The sequence below is a fragment of the Oncorhynchus mykiss genome, chromosome 6, assembly GCF_013265735.2.
Source record: "Oncorhynchus mykiss isolate Arlee chromosome 6, USDA_OmykA_1.1, whole genome shotgun sequence".
NCBI classification, from domain to species: domain Eukaryota; kingdom Metazoa; phylum Chordata; class Actinopteri; order Salmoniformes; family Salmonidae; genus Oncorhynchus; species Oncorhynchus mykiss.
In genome coordinates this window covers 16,572,509-16,592,404 of record NC_048570.1, presented here as the reverse complement: position 1 = coordinate 16,592,404, position 19,896 = coordinate 16,572,509, and the positions used below count along the sequence as shown (strand labels likewise).

Sequence of the window (19,896 nt, the reverse complement as noted above, 5' to 3'; positions counted from 1 at the left end):
GGAGAGATTAGAGGGGATTGCTCCCTGAGTCCCAGGTCTAATCCTGCACAGTAACTCTCTCATCCCTGTCCTGGCAGCTGCTCTCTCATAATATGTTTATAGCATCCCTCCAGTCTCCTTCTACCTATCCAATATCTCTCCTCCTCAGTGCCCAGTCCTCAGTTCAGTGTGTCCCCTGCTTGTCTCAAATACCTGTCTTTTTCAGTTACAGAATCTCTCACTGTCTGTACAACTGTATTATGTGTATGTGTGTGCATGTGCATGCGTGTTATCACTGCAGGTGCCCTGGGCATCATGCTGACCAGTGGTTGTGCCACGTCTCGACACTGCCAACAACAGGAGCTACCTGGGGTGCTGATCCATTGCTGTGGCTCAGACCTCTGCAACAACACCCCCGACTGGAGCAGAACGACATTACACTGGCTGTGCTCGGTTGCTACACTGCTGCTCATACTCTGGCTGCAATTGTGAGAGATAGTCGCTGAGCAGAATCACACTGACTAGGGCCCACTTCTGCCCTACTGGTCAATCCTGTGGCTGTGCCCTAGATCAGTGGTTTCCAACCAGGGGAACTAAGACTCCTGGGGGTACTTGGCTATCCACAGGGTGTACTTGAGAAGACTCATTAGACAGTAGGCCTACTGGTAAAATGTACTTCAGAGGTACTCCAGAGCAGAGCAACATTTGGTTGGTGGTACGGTAACCAAAAAAGGTTGGAAACCATTGTCCTAGAGAAAAGCCATTGGAGGAGAATGATCAATGAGAGGCAGGCACCTGCACAGAAAAATAGTGGATGACGATAGAATGTTTAACGATCGGCAAGCCTGTGAATATTGTTATTTCCCTTACAAGGCTAAAATGAGATTATGAAGGTAGCTAGCCAATTAAGTGTTTTTGTGGTGAATAGGTGTCAGTAATGATGTGGATCATATGTTGGGGGGGAGGGGTCATGGGGTAGGGGTGGGGTGGGGTAGACAGAATGGAATGGAGATTGGGAGATGTCTGATGTTGTTAATTTTTATTGTTTAAGATGTTGGCCTGTTTGGTCAGCCAGTAAGCCAGGTATGCTGTGTCTCCACTGCTCTGTGTCTCCACTAGAGGGCAGCATCTTCTAATTGTTTGACATACACTACATGACCAAAAGTATGTGGACACCTGCTTGTCCAAAATTATTTTTATTTTTTACCTTTATTTAACCAGGCAAGTCAGTTAAGAACAAATTCTTATTTTCAATGACGGCCTAGGAACAGTGGGTTAACTGCCTGTTCAGGGGTAGAACGACAGATTTGTACCTTGTCAGCTCGGGGATTTGAACTTGCAACCGGTTACTAGCCCAACGCTCTAACCACTAGGCTACACTGCCGCCCCAATAGGCGGCAGTGTAGCATTACTATGGAGTTTGTCCCCCCTTTGCTGCTATAACAGCCTCCAATCTCTGGGAAGGCTTTCCACAAGATGTTGTAACATTGCTGCAGGGAATTTCTTCCATTCAGCCACAAGAGCATTAGTGAGGTAAAGCCCTGATGTTGGGCGATTAGGCCTGGCTCGCAGTCGGCATTCTAATTAATCTCTAAGGTGTTTGATGTGGTTGAGGTCAGGGCTTTGTGCAGGCTAGTCAAGTTCTTTCACACCGATCTTCACAAACCATTTCTGTATGGACCTCGCTTTGTGGACAGGGGGATAGTCATGTTGAAACAGGAAACAGGAAATGGCCTTCCACAAACTGTTGCCACAAAGTTGCAGGCACAGAATCGTCTAGAATGTCATTGTATGCTGTAGCGTTAAGAGCCCCAGACCATTATTCCTCCTCCATCAAACTTTACAGTTGGCACTATGCATTCAGGCAGGTAGAGTTCTCCTGGCATCTACCAAACCCAGATTTGTCCGTCGGACTGCCAGATGGTGAAGAGTTATTCATCATTCCAGAGAACGCGTTTCCACTGCTCCAGAGCCCAATGGCGGCAAGCTTTACACCACACCACTCTGATCGTATGCTTGTGTGCGGCTGCTCGGCTATGGAAACCCATTTCACGAAGCTCCCGAAAAACAGTGGGACAGCTTTAAATTCTGAAAAGTATTTTGAAAGCCTGAGCTGTACAGTATGTATTAAACATAGTATCAGTTCCTGATATTCCGTAGCAGATGGGATGCAACAGTGAAATTAGGAGGATGCATTGTTGAAATTATGGGTTAATGCATTGTTTAAAACAAATTGACAACTTAGGTTAACAAGAAGACAACCTCTTGAGTTCCTTGATACGGATTTGATGTTAAAAAGTAAAATTTTCCTCTTCAGAAAGGTCTTCTAAATGCATACAAATGTCTAAAATGAGCTTGTCTTTGGCTTTTCTCTCTTTTGTTTTAGTTTTTTCTTTTGTCTGGCAAATCAGGTTTCAATGGGAAAAACCGAGAGAGAGAGAGGTGAGTGAGAGAGAGACGTGGGGGGAGGAGAAAAGGGGAGAGAGGTGGGAGAGCCTCTTCTACACAGTATAGGAAAAAGCTTTGCACTCTCATCCATTTCCTCACACGCTGCCTGTCTCATCTTGAATCCATCCATTCTTTCCTGATGCCATCAAAACCATAGGCCAAAAAAAAACGGAGGAATCAGAGGACTTAACATGCCTTCATTAATAAGGAAAAGTGAAAAATATTTTAAAATAATATCCCAACTGAAGTTCTCTTCTGGCTGACTGTCAGACATGCATGTTCTACATACTGCACATACTAACCTAATGAGTGGAGTCGTGGCTGGCGGAGTGCAGCTCAATTATGAATGATGCCACATGTCACTCTGAGTCAGCTTGTGTGTGGAGTCCCGTTCCTACGTGATTTCCGCATTAATGATGGTCAGGCAGGTCTGCGAGAGGGTGAAGAGATGCAACCCTATTCCCTATACCAGGGTCCCCAATTTCATTGAGCCGTGGGCAGATTTTTCCTTGAGCGCAAGAATAGTATATAATATTAGAATATATAAGAATAGTATATAAGAATAGTATAGAATAGTATTTGACAAAAACATAATTATTTCAAACCTTGATTCAATTTGGATGTGATCACATAGGCCTATGCCTCTCTATTAATGCATGGGAATGATTGGGAACAGATTTCTTGAATTAAAATAACTTTGAGCTGATTTATTGATGATTTTGGAGTCTTTTATGTCCAACAACGAAATGTTGTAATTTTTTTCTCAGAAAGCTGGGTATCAAATCAAATGGAATTTGGCCCATCGGCCGCATATTAGGGAACCATGCCCTATAGAAGGCACTACCTTTGGGCCCTGGTTAGAAGTAGTGCACTATACTGCATAAGGAACAATGTGCCATTTCAGACACAGCCAGGCAGGGTGTTCATTCATGGTTTATTTGAGTTACATGAGAGGCATGAAAGAACCGTGTGAGAAGAAGGGAGGTAGTGGCGAGCACAGAGCCAAACCTGTTGGCAGCAGGCAGGCAGGCAGGCAGGCCCCAGAGCATTCTGGGAGCCCGAGCAGCCATATTATAAATCACAGCAAGATGTGGAAAAGGTATCAATGTGGAGGGTCATAAAAATGATGCAGGTGTGTTATTGTGAACTTCACGTCTCTATTTCCCAGGGATCTGTAACAGGTTTTATGTTGGGGCAGCAGTTCAAGCCCAGGCACTATGTGATTACAGTAATGCCCAAGCCCTAATTGTTTTTCTTCCTTTTATTGGAGCCCTATTCCAAGACTGTGGCACCACTCAAATAACGTACAGCTTGATACTGTATCAAGGTTAGGTTGTGTGGGCTGGGAAAGAGTGGACATGAGGTGAGGGGATTATCGTGAGCCTCTTTTACAGGTTTTACCGTAATGCTGTGTAGGACTTGGTAAATGCACTGGATCAACCTCACTGTTGGTAAAGCGTGGGTAGTGCCATTACAGTGTAGTTCAATACTACAGCAATGACAGTCTATCATATGGATGAAAGGTACATTGTATTGTCCTGTGAAGATACAATGAGAACTCAGTGTAATTGTTTTACATTAACCCATATTTACTATAGCTGCAAGTTGTAGGATATTCAAGTCTACCCGATTTTTAGGCTAAATGACAACAAAGGGCTGAATATGAAAAAGCTGATTATGGCAAACTGCACCTTGACAAACACACTGTACTTTCCCCTACTTTGGTCTGTCACGACACACACAAAACAAATGAACTAATCTAGACAAGATCGAATTGACTAGTCAGAAATAACAGTAGAGAGAAAAGGAGGTAGGGATTGGATGGAGCGATTACTGTACCAATCAGGCTATCTAGATGTTGATGTAGATTACAGGAGTGTCTGGTTTCACACTGTTGGGAGGGAGAGGCCTTTCATGTAGCCGGGCTGGGCCTGAGATAATCAAAGCCCCAGGCTTCAGACACATGAGTCAAACAGGCAGGAACCACAGGAGCTGTCACTCCTAATCAAGCTGAAGTCAAGGCTCCGCACACGCATGCACACGCGCCGACACACACGCGTACACACACACACACACACACACACACACACACACACACACACACACACACACACACACACACACACACACACACACACACACACACACACACACACGCTGTTCTGAAGGCAAAACAATTCACAGCTTCAGGAGGGCAGTTTCATAATGTGTGAAACAGTGCCTGAAAAAATAAATGAGCATAGAAGCCCGGAATAATGACTTGCCCTATGGACGGAGAGGCTTGACCATCTGCAATGACGCTTAGGAACAGGCACAGCTTTTATGTCAACTTAAATAAGGGCACCAACAGGCATGGAGGCCACCACACAAATAAACAAACACAAACTTGGCCAGCATCATATGTATACCTCACCAGGGGTGCAACTTTGGTTTTTATTTATAATTGTTTATTTTTTCAATTCTAGTCGGATAAACACTCCAAAACATCCTACACGACTGCTCGGGGGTGTCCGCATGGTCCTAAAGCACACCGTTACCTCGTTTTGTATCACATTCCAATGATAACACTGGTCGGACAAAAATGCAATTTCAGAATGTGGTGGGGGGGTGACATGTCCCCCTGTCCCTAGTGAAAGTTGCACCCCTGTACCTCACCACCACTTCTTGTGGTGTGCATGCCTTCCCTTGAGCAACCAATGTACTCTGGAGGCCACTTTTGCCAGCAGCATACCACCCTGCATACCACTGCTGGCTTACTTCTGAAGCTAAGCAGGGTTGGTCAGTTCCTGGATGGGAGACCAGATGCTGCTAGAAGTGGTGTTGGAGGGCCAGTAGGAGGCACTCTTTCCTCTGGTCTAAAAAAAGATCCCAATGCCCCAGGGCATTGATTGGGGACACTGCCCTGTGTAGTTTGCCGTCTTTCGGATGGGACGTTAAACGGGTGTCCTGACTCTCTGAGGTCATTAAAGATCCCATGGCACTTATTGTAAGAGTAGGGGTGTTAACCCCGGTGTCCTGGCTAAATTCCCAATCTGGCTCTCAAACCATCATGGTCACCTAATAATCCCTAGTTTACAATTGGCTCATCAATCCCCCTCCTCTCCTCTGTAACTATTCCCCAGGTAGTTGCTGCAAATGAGAACGTGTTCTCAGTCAATTTACCTGGTAAAATAATGGATACATAAAAAATGTATTTGCCAATGTCAATAACGCATTTCTCGCTTAAAGGGAACTCATATTCTCGGATCCTACCCTTACTTAGCTACATATGACAAGGATTTTGATTTCATTCAGCAGACTAATTGGTACGTACAGTCCATTCATGAAGGATTTGTAGAACAAAGTCCACTCAGTATTGAACTGCCTGTCACTACAGTAGGGACTGGCGTCTTGATCAGTGGTGGTGACTAGATGGAGTACAGCTACGACCGGAACAAAGTCCACTCAGTATTGAACTGCCTGTCACTACAGTAGGGACTGGCGTCTTGATCAGTGGTGGTGACTAGATGGAGTACAGCTACGACCGGAACAAAGTCCACTCAGTATTGAACTGCCTGTCACTACAGTAGGGACTGGCGTCTTGATCAGTGGTGGTGACTAGATGGAGTACAGCTACGACCGGAACAAAGTCCACTCAGTATTGAACTGCCTGTCACTACAGTAGGGACTGGCGTCCTGATCAGTGGTGGTGACTAGATGGAGTACAGCTACGACCGGAACAAAGTCCACTCAGTATTGAACTGCCTGTCACTACAGTAGGGACTGGCGTCTTGATCAGTGGTGGTGACTAGATGGAGTACAGCTACGACCGGAACAAAGTCCATTCAGTATTGAACTGCCTGTCACTACAGTAGGGACTGGCGTCTTGATCAGTGGTGGTGACTAGATGGAGTACAGCTACGACCGGAACAAAGTCCATTCAGTATTGAACTGCCTGTCACTACAGTAGGGACTGGCGTCTTGATCAGTGGTGGTGACTAGATGGAGTACAGCTACGACCGGAACAAAGTCCACTCAGTATTGAACTGCCTGTCACTACAGTAGGGACTGGCGTCCTGATCAGTGGTGGTGACTAGATGGAGTACAGCTACGACCGGAACAAAGTCCATTCAGTATTGAACTGCCTGTCACTACAGTAGGGACTGGCGTCTTGATCAGTGGTGGTGACTAGATGGAGTACAGCTACGACTGGTAGTGAATTTTCGTAGCAGGTTAGGAGAGCATTTTAGCTAACCCTGACCATGACCCTTTTCCAAACCTAATTCTCCTAACCTGCTATGTTAATTCTCCCAACTGGAAGTAAAAAGTCACTTCTAGTCTTAGCTGTATGTCAGCAGGTTATGATCCCAGCAGGGCTGATTACCTACGTGATGTAACATATTTATTGAGATAAAAGTACTACACATGCCAATTTAAGTAATTGATTACAGACATGCCAATTCGAGTCATTGATTACGGACATGCCAATTTAAGTAATTGATTACAGACATGCCAATTCGAGTCATTGATTACGGACATGCCAATTCAAGTCATTGATTACAGACATGCCAATTCAAGTCATTGATTACAGACATGCCAATTCGAGTCATTGATTACGGACATGCCAATTTAAGTCATTGATTACAGACAGGCCAATTTAAGTCATTGATTACAGACATGCCAATTTAAGTCATTGATTACAGACATGCCAATTCAAGTCATTGATTACAGACATGCCAATTCAAGTCATTGATTACAGACATGCCAATTTAAGTAATTGATTACGGACATGCCAATTCGAGTCATTGATTACGGACATGCCAATTTAAGTCATTGATTACAGACATGCCAATTCAAGTCATTGATTACAGACATGCCAATTCAAGTCATTGATTACAGACATGCCAATTTAAGTCATTGATTACAGACATGCCAATTTAAGTCATTGATTACAGACATGCCAATTCGAGTCATTGATTACAGACATGCCAATTTAAGTCATTGATTACAGACATGCCAATTCAAGTCATTGATTACAGACATGCCAATTTAAGTCATTGATTACAGACATGCCAATTTAAGTAATTGATTACAGACATGCCAATTCAAGTCATTGATTATAGACATGCCAATTTAAGTCATTGATTACAGACATGCCAATTCAAGTCATTGATTATAGACATGCCAATTCAAGTCATTGATTACAGACATGCCAATTTAAGTCATTGATTACGGACATGCTAATTCAAGTCATTGATTACAGACATGCCAATTTAAGTAATTGATTACGGACATGCTAATTTAAGTCATTGATTACGGACATGCTAATTTAAGTCATTGATTACGGACATGCCAATTTAAGTCATTGATTACGGACATGCTAATTTAAGTCATTGATTACGGACATGCTAATTCAAGTCATTGATTACAGACATGCCAATTCAAGTCATTGATTACAAACATGCCAATTAGAGTCATTGATTACAGACATGCTAATTCAAGTCATTGTTTCATGATGGTTGGCATCAGTGGACTTATTTTTCTTGATCTTCTTGTGATTATGGCAGCACCTCAACTCCTCAACTCTCGCGCTGTGTACTCCCCTCTTAAATGTAAAAACTTCAACAGTTGACAATGCTTCTCTACTTATAGCAAAATTATAGTAAAAAGATAAAAGTAACTATGTGTTTAGCATTGATAGTTAGGAAAACTTATGAAATCAGAAAGCTGCTTGTTAACCCTGCTGGTCACTTACGTTTTACGTTCCGAGCACCCTAGTTTCTGTAACTGTGCCAGAACGGATCATGTGAAAACAAATGATCAGAGTCAGCACAACCCTGCTCGGTTAAGCACTGTATTGTGAAAATTGCATTGGTGTGAATTTGCAGAATTAAACATCAGAAGCTTGAACCAAGGAAATTAAGAGTTCAAGTGTATTTGATATGGCCATGAAACTGTTGGGATCAGAGGAAAGGCAAGCATCCATCGAGTTTCAGTTTTCTGAGCATTTGATCAGCCTAGTAGCTGACCTCAGGAATGGTGGGTTTTCCTATCCCTATTTGTCTAGTGTTTTAAAGTGACTACAACTGCAAGCAATGAACCAAAAGGTGTTTTCTGTTTTCAGAATGTACCACTGCTCCACTATATTTTAGATAATTCCAACTACCGTGTGTTGAGTGAACCTACAGGTGTAAGATTTGAATTGGATTACTCTTTTGTTGCTGAGAATTTTCCTGCACAACAGGAAATGCAGATGAACCTTGTGATTAAGATCAATTCACTTAAAACCCAAATCAACACATGGTTATATTAACAGTACTGCACTTTTCATGTAGCCTACTTTTGGCCAAGCTAATAGCCTAACCACCGATCAAACAACATTATGGAATAAACATTAAAATCCTGTTGCTGTAGGATTATTTCGCTGTGACAATAGTGGTCATATGAAGATCCTACATCTGTAATCCACATCTGGTTTTTCTCTCAGGTTTATTCTAGATTGTTTGAATCTTACAGAAAAGTCAGTAAAGGAAAACAGACTGAGTGCTACTCCTGGCTGTTTCCTCTCACTGAAAAATATCCATTCATCCAAACCACCAGGGAAACTCCAGCTGAGGCGTTGTCTATTTCCATCTCAGAATAATGCTTATTTCTATACATTCAGGAAACAGAGAACAGCAGGAATATGGTAGGTATGCAAATCCTCAGTTTAAAACAGACACATCCAAGAGAGGGGAAGAAGGAGGGATTACATTTTCAAAATGTAAATATAAAAGACTGTGTGGAAAAACAATACTTTTAAACTGATTTCAAATGCGAAATTGCAATTATGACAGTTCGCACTCCTATATTTGATTACACTCCAAAGTGCTAGAGGCGAAAGAAATGCACATCTATTTAGGCGAGGTGCTGGCAAGCGGAGTAGAACACTTAAAAAATAAAGGAGAGCCGCACACTAGGAGGTCAGATGCAAAAATATAACACCCTAATGTCCAACGTTTCAACAGACAAGCTGTTTTCATCAGGATATAATGACAAACACTGCTGGTCACTAGTTTATATAGTGTCAAAGGACACACACAGGTGTCTGTAGTCATGGCCGGGTGTGGCCTGATATCATTGGTTAATTCTCATATATTAAAATAGCATACCAAAAAAATTAATGGATAGCATGCAATCATAGATACAATTTGGCTACACAAGCCTACACAAATTTGCAATAGCAGAATCACAATAATCACAAGAATGGCTTCAGATCAAAGTCTACGTTGAGATCGAAGGGAGCAAGGGTCTTTAAGTTAAAAATCCAGTCAGCCTCTCGTTTTAACAATGAATCATCGAGGCCACCCTCTCTCCTAGGGAGGGTGACATGTCCGATGCCAATATAACATAGAGAAGAAATCGAGTAGTTTGCTTCCAAAAGGTGGGCCGCATCTAGTCGAGTTTTTGCATCAAATGGTGCTACGATGCTCTGATATTCGTACTTTTACTTTGCGCTCCAAAGTGCACCTTCTTAAGATAACCAATCTGGTACAGTAGTAGGGCAATTAGTTTGAGTTTTATCTTGACAGTATTACCTCTGCCTCTTAGAGGAATGATTACATGCATAGACGTCTACTTACATTGGGATTGCTTCGTTAACGGCTTTTGGAATACACAGGGTTGTTTGGTGTGCTGGACAGTATCAGTGAAAGCCTTCGAGTGATACTGCTGCCTTCGTTTGTCTATTCCTAAATGGAATGTTTTGGGCACTAGTCTGTGCTCAAAAAGTGAGTGTAAAAGACTAGAACAACATATTTTATCACCCAGAAAATATTATTTAATATCCCCAAAAGACAGAAACTGATCATGGACTGCATAGCTATAGGGAAGTTGCAAGTCCAGTGTTATTCAAGGCTGGTGTGACTTTGAGACTTAAAGATGCAGTCCGGGATCTTAAGCACTTACAAATTTGTAACATATTGTGCAAATTGGAATTCTTAACATATCATACGAAACAGACTACATAGTGCACAATTATTTGGAGCAAGCATTTCACTGTAAAATCTACACCAATTGTATTTGGCGCATGTGTAATAAAATGTAAATATTATTTGATTGTGCACAATTTTTGGGGACTCGTTTTGGCTCGTGAACACCAAATTCAAAACTACTGGCTGAAATTATACAAAACCTTCGGAACATCACATTAAAGCAGCTGACAGATCACTGCACCTGTACATAGCCCATCTGTAAATAGCCCATCCAACTACCTCATCCCCATACTGTTATTTATTTTGTTCCTTTGCACCCCAGTATCTCTACTTGCACACTCATCTTCTGCACATCTATCAGTGTTTAATTGCTATATTTTAATTATTTTGACCACTATGGCCTATTTATTGCCTTACCTCCCTCATCCTACCTCATTTGCACACACTGTATATAGACATTTCCTATTATATTATTGACTGTATGTTTGTTTATTCCACGTGTAATTCTGTGTTGTTGTTTGTCGTACTGCTTTGCTTTATCTTGTCCAGGTTGCAGTTGTAAATGAGAACTTGTTCTTAACTAGCCTACCTGGTTAAATAAAGTTTAAATATATTTTTTAAAAAGACTCAATTTTGGCTCTTAAAGCATTTAACTCCCTAGGGATTAATGCCTGGCTAGTCTTCCATCACAGTGTGCCGTTCATCATCACAGGGAAACATTCATCGGATTATGGCAGGCAGGCAGGGAGAGGGAATGAAACATCCCTTCATTCAGCTAGCTTTAATTATGCACAGTGCCACAGACAGAGTTGACACAGTCAGCAGCATCAACTAACAAATTTTCACAGTAATGGATTAGAGGAGTCACAGTGGGGTTAATTTTGTTCAGAAAGCCATATGGGGTCGGTTCTGAAAGCCATATGGCGTTGGTGGCTGTTTAGAGAGAACCAAACCATGTATTACAGTTTCTTCTGGCCCATAGATTACTTTCAGGGAGAGGAACCATCTATCAAGCTGTAACATCCTGAACTTTCCCTTTAACATTTCCCCCTGCTATGTAAAGTTAAAAAAATAAAATAAACACACCTCCTTGTTAATGGTGAGAGGTTAGCATGCTTTGTTGTAGCCTCTGTTATTGGTAATGGTGAGAGGTTAGCATGCTTTGGGGCCATGATCTTTGTGCATCTGTACCTTTATCCCTTATCATTATTTACGATTCATTCATGATTATCCGTAATCATGGTAGTGTAACGGATGTGAAACGGCTAGCTAGTTAGCGGTGGTGCGCGCTAAATAGCGTTTCAATCGGTGACTTCACTTGCTCTGAGACCTTGAAGTAGTGGTTCCCCTTCCGCGGCTTTTGTGGAGCGATGGGTAACGATGCTTCGAAGGTCTAAGTTAGGTCATACAGTTACCTGGCCAAGACCTTGTTATCTCCAGTGCTTTCGGAAATTATTCAATTTACAAACAATACCCCCATAATGACAAAGCAAGCACAGGTTTAGATTTTTTTTCTAATTTATAAAAAAAACTGAAATATCACGTTTATATACTTTGTTTAAGCATCTTTGTCAGTGTTTACAGCCTCAAGTCTTCTTGGGTATGACGCTATAAGCTTGGCATACCTGTACACCTGAGTTCTTCTCTGCAGATCCTCTCAAGCTCTGTCAGGTTGGATGGGGAGCGTCACTGCACAACTATTTTCAGGTCTCTCCAGAGGTGTTCGATCGGGTTCAAGTTCGTGCTCTGGCTGGGCCAGACATTCAGAGACTTGTCCCAAAGCCACAGCTGTGTTGTCTTGGTTATGTGCTTAGGGTCATTATCCTGTTTGAAGGTGAACCTTGGCCCCAGTCTGAGCGCTCTGGAGCAGGTTTCCATCAAGGATCTCTCTGTACTTTGCTCTATTTATCTTTCCCTCGATCCTAACTAGTCTCCCAGCCCCTGCTGCCGAAAAACATCCAAAGAGTTCAATCTTGGTTTTATCAGGCCAGAGAATCTTGTTTATCATGGTCTGAGATCCTTTAGGGGCCTTTTGGCAAACTTCAAGTGGGTTGTCATGTGTATTTTACTGAGGAGTGGCTTCCATCTGGCCAAGCTACCATAAAGGCCTGATTGGTGGAGTGCTGCATAGATGGTTGTCCTTCTGGAAGGTTCTCCCATCTCTACAGAGGAACTCTGGAGCTATCGGGTTCTTGGTCACCTCCATGACCAAAGCCCTTCTCCCCCGATTGCTCAGTTTGGCCGGGCGGCCAGCTCTAGGAAGAGTCTTGGTGGTTCCAAACTTCTTCAGTTTATGAATGATGGAGACCACTGTGTTGGCCCCAATGCTGCAGAAATGTTTTGGTACCCTTCCCCAGATCTGTGCCTTGACACAATCCTGACTCAGGGCTCTACAGGGCTTTGACATGCACTATCAACTGACAAGTGTGTGCCTTTCCAAATCATGTCCAATCAATTGAATTTACCACAGGTGGACTCCAATCAAGTTGTAGAAACACCTCAAGGATGATCATTGGAAACAGGATGCACCTGAGCTCAATTTCAAGTCTCAAAGCAAAGGTTCTGAATACTTATGTACATAAGTTTGTTTTTAATTTGAATACAAATATTCTAAAACCCTTTTTTCACTTAGTCATTATGGGGTACTGTGTGTAGATTGCTGAGATTTTTTTTTATTGAATTATTTTAGAACAAGGCTGTAACGTAACAAAATCAAAGGGGTCTGAGTTCTTTCCGAATGAACTTTATGTTATTTTTCTCTAAGAACACCTTGGAGGCAGTACGACATTTTGCAGGGTTACTTCATTTTTATGGAGAATGATACCCATTATGTCTGAATTCCTAATGTTTCACAGTGCCACCTACAACAGAACAGTTCTACTTATGGCCTTTCCCTTTTTAGCTCTGTGTCTCCGTCATTGGTGAGCTTACTGCGCCCTGCCAGGTCACTAAAGGCCAACTCCAGGCCTCATGTCAGTGGGGTGCCTGCTTTAGAGTTGACTTGGCTGTGACCCAACAACAAACCCCACCATGCCGGTGATGTTCTGGAGGGGCCCCACTGTAGCCTGAGACGGACACACACAGTCATGACAGCAGGGAGATGTGTGATGAGACCATAACAAAGTAAGCTCAAGATGTTACCAATCATTACTTCTGCTGTCTCCCTATTCACTTTGTGGTAGAGGCAATACAGCAGGTGTTCTGAGCTCTAAGGGGTGAGTAGTATGACTTTGTCCATTTATAAAATATGGAAATATGGAAATCAGTAATCATTTAATTCTGTTGTGCTAGTGTTTTCCTTGTGAATGGTTTGCTGGTGTACTGTATTTGTAGTACATCTACATAGTCTTGTATAGAGTTTGACATATTTGTGAGTTTGCTAAGTTCTATCAGGAATCGAGGTAAGACCCAGATGCAGACACGTTGAATAAACAATGGTTTAACAGTCCAAAGGGGCAGGCAAGAGACAGGTCAAGGCAGGCAGGGGTCAATAATCCAAAGAAGGGGCAAGGGTACCGGTCGGCGGGCAGGCTCAGGGTCAGGGGCAGGTAGAGTGGTCAGGCAGGCGGGTACAGAGACAGGACAGGCGAGGGTCAAAACCAAAAGGGTGAGAAAAAGAGAAGCTGGGAAAAAACGGAGCTGAAAGGACAAACGCTGGCCAGCTTGACAAACAAGACGAACTGGCAACAGACTAACAGAGAACACAGGTATAAGTACACAGGGGATAATGGGGAAGATGGGCGACACATGGAGGGGGTGGAGACAATCACAAAGACAGGTGAAACAGATCAGAGTTCTGTTCATTATGGTGTCATTCTGTTAACCTTGACGTTTGACATCTTGACAATGTCTTGGCTGGAACAACTCTATTTGAGTCAGAGGATGACTATCTGATGGCTATGGTTAGTGTGTGTGTGTGTGTGTGTGTGTGTGTGTGTGTGTGTGTGTGTGTGTGTGTGTGTGTGTGTGTGTGTGTGTGTGTGTGTGTGTGTGTGTGTGTGTGTGTGTGGGTGTGGACTTGTTTTCCTGTCTTGTCGACAATAATGTCCTGACAAGATATGAAACAAGAGAAAGTATTTAAAAAGTCAGGACATTTTAGGTTTAATTAAGGGATAGATTTAGTGGTTAGGGTTAGGGTAAAGGTTAGGGTTAGGGGTTTGGGAAAATAGGATTTTGAATGGGAAGACATTGTTACTACCCAAAAAGTCCTGACACATAACAAAACATGTATGTGTATGTGTGTGTGTGCGTAGGCTATTTGTGTGTGTGCACGTGTGTGTGTATGTCCCTAAGCATTAACGAGCAGATGTAGTTTTTGAGATGTATCAGCCATTGCTCATGTTACTGCATAACCGCTGGGTGTTTGTTGTTTCTCAGGCTACTACATCTGTAAGTAAACAATACAATGTCCCCAGTTACAGCTTTCCCTGGGAGTTCATGCAGGGTGTACCGTCTGGATTATCCTCGAGACGACAGCTGGAAGGATGGCCCCTCTAGACGTCTTCTGGAGGAACAATAAGTATCAGTGTAAAGAAAGGTATGCCAGGTGTAACATTGTTGCATCAAGCAAGGAACAATTATGACTTGTTCCTTCTCCAAGCTGTCTACTATGACAGAAATGAACAATTATGACTTGTTCCTTCTCCAAGCGGTCCAATATGACAGTGGAGCAAGTCTAGGGTTGAAGGAGGGAGGGGAGCGGGTCTAGGAAGTGAGGGAGGGAGTGGAGCAGGTCTAGAAAGTGAGGGAGGGAGGGAGTGGAGCAGGTCTATGGGTGATGGATGGAGGGAGTAGAGCAGGTCTAGGGCTGAAGGAGCGAGGGAGGGAGTGGAGCAGGTCTAGGATCGAGGGAGGGAGTGGAGCAGGTCTAGGATCGAGGGAGGGAGTGGAGCAGGTATAGGATCGAGGGTGGGAAGGGAGCAGGTCTAGGATTGAGGGAGGGAAGGGAGCAAGTCTAGGATCAACGAAGGTAAGGGAGCACGTCTAGGATCGAGGGAGGGAGGGGGGGGAGTAGGTGGAGGGAGGGAGGGAGGGGAGTAGGTCTAGGGAGGTAGGGGAGCAGGTCTAGGATCGAGGGAGGGAGGGGAGTAGGTCTAGGGAGGTAGGGGAGCAGGTCTAGGATCGAGGGAGCGAGGGGAGTATGTCGAGGGAGGTAGGGGAGCAGGTCTAGGCAGGTAGGGGAGCAGGTCTAGGATCGAGGGAGGGAAGGGAGCAGGTCTAGGATCGAGGGAGGGAAGGGAGCAGGTCTAGGGTTGAGGGAGGGGGGGGAGTAGGTCTAGGGTCGAGGGAGCGAGGGGAGTATGTCGAGGGAGGTAGGGGAGCAGGTCTAGGCAGGTAGGGGAGCAGGTCTAGGATCGAGGGAGGGAAAGGAGCAGGTCTAGGATTGAGGGAGGGAAGGGAGCAGGTCTAGGGTTGAGGGAGGGAGGGGGGTATGTCTAGGGTCGAGGGAGGTAGGGGAGCAGGTCTAGGGAGGTAGGGGAGCAGGTCTAGGATCGAGGGAGGGAAGGGAGCAGGTCTAGGATCGAGGGAGGGAAGGGAGCAGGTTTAGGGTCGAGGGAGGGAGGGGAGTAGGTATAGGCAGGTAGGGGAGCAGGTCTAGGATCGAGGGAGGGAGTGGAGCAGGTCTAGGATCGAGGGAGGGAGTGGAGCAGGTCTAGGATCGAGGGAGGGAGTGGAGCAGGTAAAGGATTGAGGTTGGGAAGAGAGCAGGTCTAGGATCGAGGGAGGGAAGGGAGCAAGTCTAGGATCAATGAAGGTAAGGGAGCAGGTCTAGGATCGAGGGAGGGAGGGAGGGGAGTAGGTGGAGGGAGGGAGGGGAGTAGGTCGAGGGAGGGAGGGAGGGGAGTAGGTCTAGGGAGGTAGGGGAGCAGGTCTAGGATCGGGGGAGGGAGGGGAGTAGGTCTAGGGAGGTAGGGGAGCAGGTCTAGGATCGGGGGAGGGAGGGGAGTAGGTCTAGGGAGGTAGGGGAGCAGGTCTAGGATCGGGGGAGGGAGGGGAGTAGGTCTAGAGAGGTAGGGGAGCAGGTCTAAGATCGAGGGAGCGAGGGGAGTATGTCGAGGGAGGTAGGGGAGCAGGTCTAGGCAGGTAGGGGAGCAGGTCTAGGATCGAGGGAGGGAAGGGAGCAGGTCTAGGATCGAGGGAGGGAAGGGAGCAGGTCTAGGATCGAGGGAGGGAAGGGAGCAGGTCTAGGATCGAGGGAGGGAAGGGAGCAGGTCTAGGGTTGAGGGGGGGAGGGGAGTATGTCTAGGGTCGAGGGAGGTAGGGGAGCAGGTCTAGGGAGGTAGGGGAGCAGGTCTAGGATCGAGGGAGGGAAGGGAGCAGGTCTAGGATCGAGGGAGGGAAGGGAGCAGATCTAGGGTCGAGGGAGGGAGGGGAGTAGGTCTAGGCAGGTAGGGGAGCAGGTCTAGGATCGAGGGAGGGAAGGGAGCAGGTCTAGGATTGAGGGAGGGAAGGGAGCAGGTCCAGGGTTGAGGGAGGGAGGGGAGTAGGTCTAGGCAGGTAGGGGAGCAGGTCTAGGATCGAGGGAGGGAAGGGAGCAGGTCTAGGATCTAGGGAGGGAAGGGAGCAGGTCTAGGGTTGAGGGGGGGGGGGAGTAGGTCTAGGGAGGTAGGGGAGCAGGTCTAGGGTCGAGGGAGGGAGGGAGGGGAGTAGGTCTAGGGAGGTAGGGGAGCAGGTCTAGGGTTGAGGAAGGGAGGGAGGGGAGTAGGTCTAGGGATGTAGGGGAGCAGGTCTAGGGAGGGAGAGGTGCAGGTCTGGGGGAAAGATAATTTTATGATGTATGTGCACTGGGAGGGTTTTCCTTGAAGTGGGAGACAGGGGAAGGAAGTGTGGAGATTTATGGCAGTCTTTTTGTACAACATGTGTAGTATTTGTATATATTAAGAATGTGAGAAGGAACAGGATGACATTTCTTGGTCTATTCATTAAGACGAGATCAAACATATCAGATAATGAATGTAATTATGTTAAATCTGGAACATACCGATATGTTATACCGATAGGAAATGCATTGCACACTTATTTGTTCTTTTTTTGCCAGGGCTCTGGTCAAAAGTAGCACACTATATGGGGAATAGGGTGCCATTTTGGACACAGGTAGGTGTTAGGGAGTTGATCTGTTTTTTGCTAAAACATACTCCACTCAACACGGACTCCAACAGCTAATGGATTGGCTGGCTAGGTGTCTCTGTGGAGAGAGTTAAACACAACAGGAAAAGTCATCATTCTGCTGGAGCATCTTTCCCTGAGAGGAGGGTGTCTGAACCGTGAAGCTCAGATCTCACTATCTCAGCCCTCAGCCTGTTATGTTACCAAATGCTTTTCCTCGTTCGTATTCGCTGGAAACACTTCACCAAGAAAGTATACGCTGCCCCCAAGTTTGTTGAACATTGAGCATTTTAAAACATATAATCACTAAAATAATATACTAGACAACGGTATTTAAAACAACAATGTAAAATTTTTTCCTTTTTCAAAGTTAAATATCATTGTAAAATATGTTATATATACTAGGCCTATGTGAATGTAATAGCCTACTCAATATTGTGTGTAGAGGAAAATAAAGTTATTGTACTATGATTAAGCAAAAAGGCAGAGGGGGTGTGGTATATGGCCAATATACCGCCGCTAATGGGTGTTCTTAGCACCACGCAACGCAGAGTACCTGGACATAGCCCTTTACAGTGGTATATTGGCAAAATACCACAAACCCCTGAGGTGCCTTATTGCTATTATAAACTGGTTACCAGCCTAATTACAGCAGTACAAATAAACGTTTGGTCATACCAGTGGTACACGGTCTTATATACAACAGCTTTCTGACAATCAGCATTTAGGGCTCAATTATGGGGGCACAATAATAGGTCTAAACAATAGGCTGTCGTTGATTCTTTAAGCCATACTGGGAATCCCCCTTGGAGGGTTCCCAGCATAGGTTGTGGTAAGCACACGAGCAATGGTGGTGGGACAAAACACAGTAAGCGGAAGGTATTGTGAATCTGAATTAACGTCCGGATTTCACGAAGTCGGCGGTGACATCGCTGGATTTCGACCAAGGCTAGAACTGTCACTTTCACTAGAGCATACGTTTGGCTTCTTGATCTGTGATAGGCCGGTATTGCTGTTGGGAAGATCCGCTGGTATGAGCTAACATGGAAACCAAACCATTCCTTTCTTTTGGTAAGTTTCATGCGATATAAAATGTGACATTACAATTTGTAATTGCCACTGGTCCTTCCATTGCAAAGACCTCTGGAACACTGTTGTTGTGGTATGTTTGAAAACATCAGTCATCATGACATAGAGAAAGTAGCCTAATAGGCAAGTCTATTATCGTTCAAGGAGAAACTTTTACGCGGGATACTTTGTAACCAATTTGTAATACATTATGATGATTACAACATAGAGGACACATTGAAACGTTTAAGTAATACATGCTCGGCAGGGAGACATTTCAATCCAGGACGTGCAATAATAACGCGTGAATATGAAGATTTGGCAAACTGATTATTGCTCAAGCCAACAATGATCATTCAGCATTTCGTTTTTTCAGGCTACCTTTATTTAGATAATCCATTCAGAAAAAACGTACCCTGTTATAATGCATTCTCAATTATACAAAATAAAAACATCTCAATAGCTTTATATAAACATATATATCTTATTTTTATTTCAGAATATTTAGGAAGGTTATTAACTGGCATTCTGATACTTCTTTTTGACAGAACGCTCTGGTGATAAGTTGTTTGTTGTTGTTGCTGTTGTTGAGAGTTGGTCACTCCCCTGCTATCGTTTTAGAAACATTATACACTAGGCTATATTATTTCCCTCGAAATATGAACTTATTCTACAAGTACAATATTGTTTCATCACCACTATTCTCTTTTATGTCTATTAATTCAGCTGTTTGTGTGTGTCAGATGTTTTTCTTGAACCCTCTTCCCTGTTGACTGGACAGAGCTTATCTTTCACAGTGTTGCCTACATGGAAGACCATTCCTAGATGGACTCCATGTTATAGCTATTTAACTTTTGCAGGCTGCGAGAGCACTAGCTAGATTTCCACAAATAAGCCTCACACCTAGTCCATATCCTCCCAAGTCCATGGTCGTTGCTAAATACGCCCTTCAACCTGGAAGGGGGTATTTAGTCAGTCAAGACCCCACCATTTAAAGATAACAATGATGTTTTACAGCATGTCAGGTCTGTGTCTAAGGTGAGGTTTGGTCCATTGTGAAGGTCTGCAGCTGTCCCTTTTATTTGGTTGAGGTTTAAAGGGGAACTTAATTGCTTTAGGTCAATGTTTCACAGACAACCCCAAGTCCCAGGCCAGTCCGTGTACAAAAACAATGCCAGCACCAGCAGCATGCTCCTCATTGCACTGTAGCCTACAGTATACTCAGAGGCAAACTACAGATGATGGATGGTTTGCTGGTAATTTCAAAATAAGAGCTTGAATAAGATATCTGAGTTCTGTTTTATTATGGCCGTATTTTGTCATGAAGTTTACCGGTAAACTG

The 19,896-nt window shown here is 44.3% G+C and overlaps 1 protein-coding gene across 2 annotated transcripts in view; it reads left to right on the top strand.

The window, feature by feature from the left end:
- Positions 1-18,255: 18,255 nt before the first annotated feature.
- LOC110525318 (retinoic acid receptor RXR-alpha-B) overlaps positions 18,256-19,896 on the top strand; it is a 36,029-nt gene continuing 34,388 nt past the window's right edge. For both annotated transcript variants that reach the window (XM_021605337.2, XM_021605336.2), the window contains exon 1: positions 18,256-18,557. In XM_021605337.2, coding sequence (XP_021461012.2) covers positions 18,530-18,557 — 28 coding nt within the window. In that variant the 5' untranslated portion in view covers positions 18,256-18,529. The remainder of the gene's footprint in view (positions 18,558-19,896) is intronic.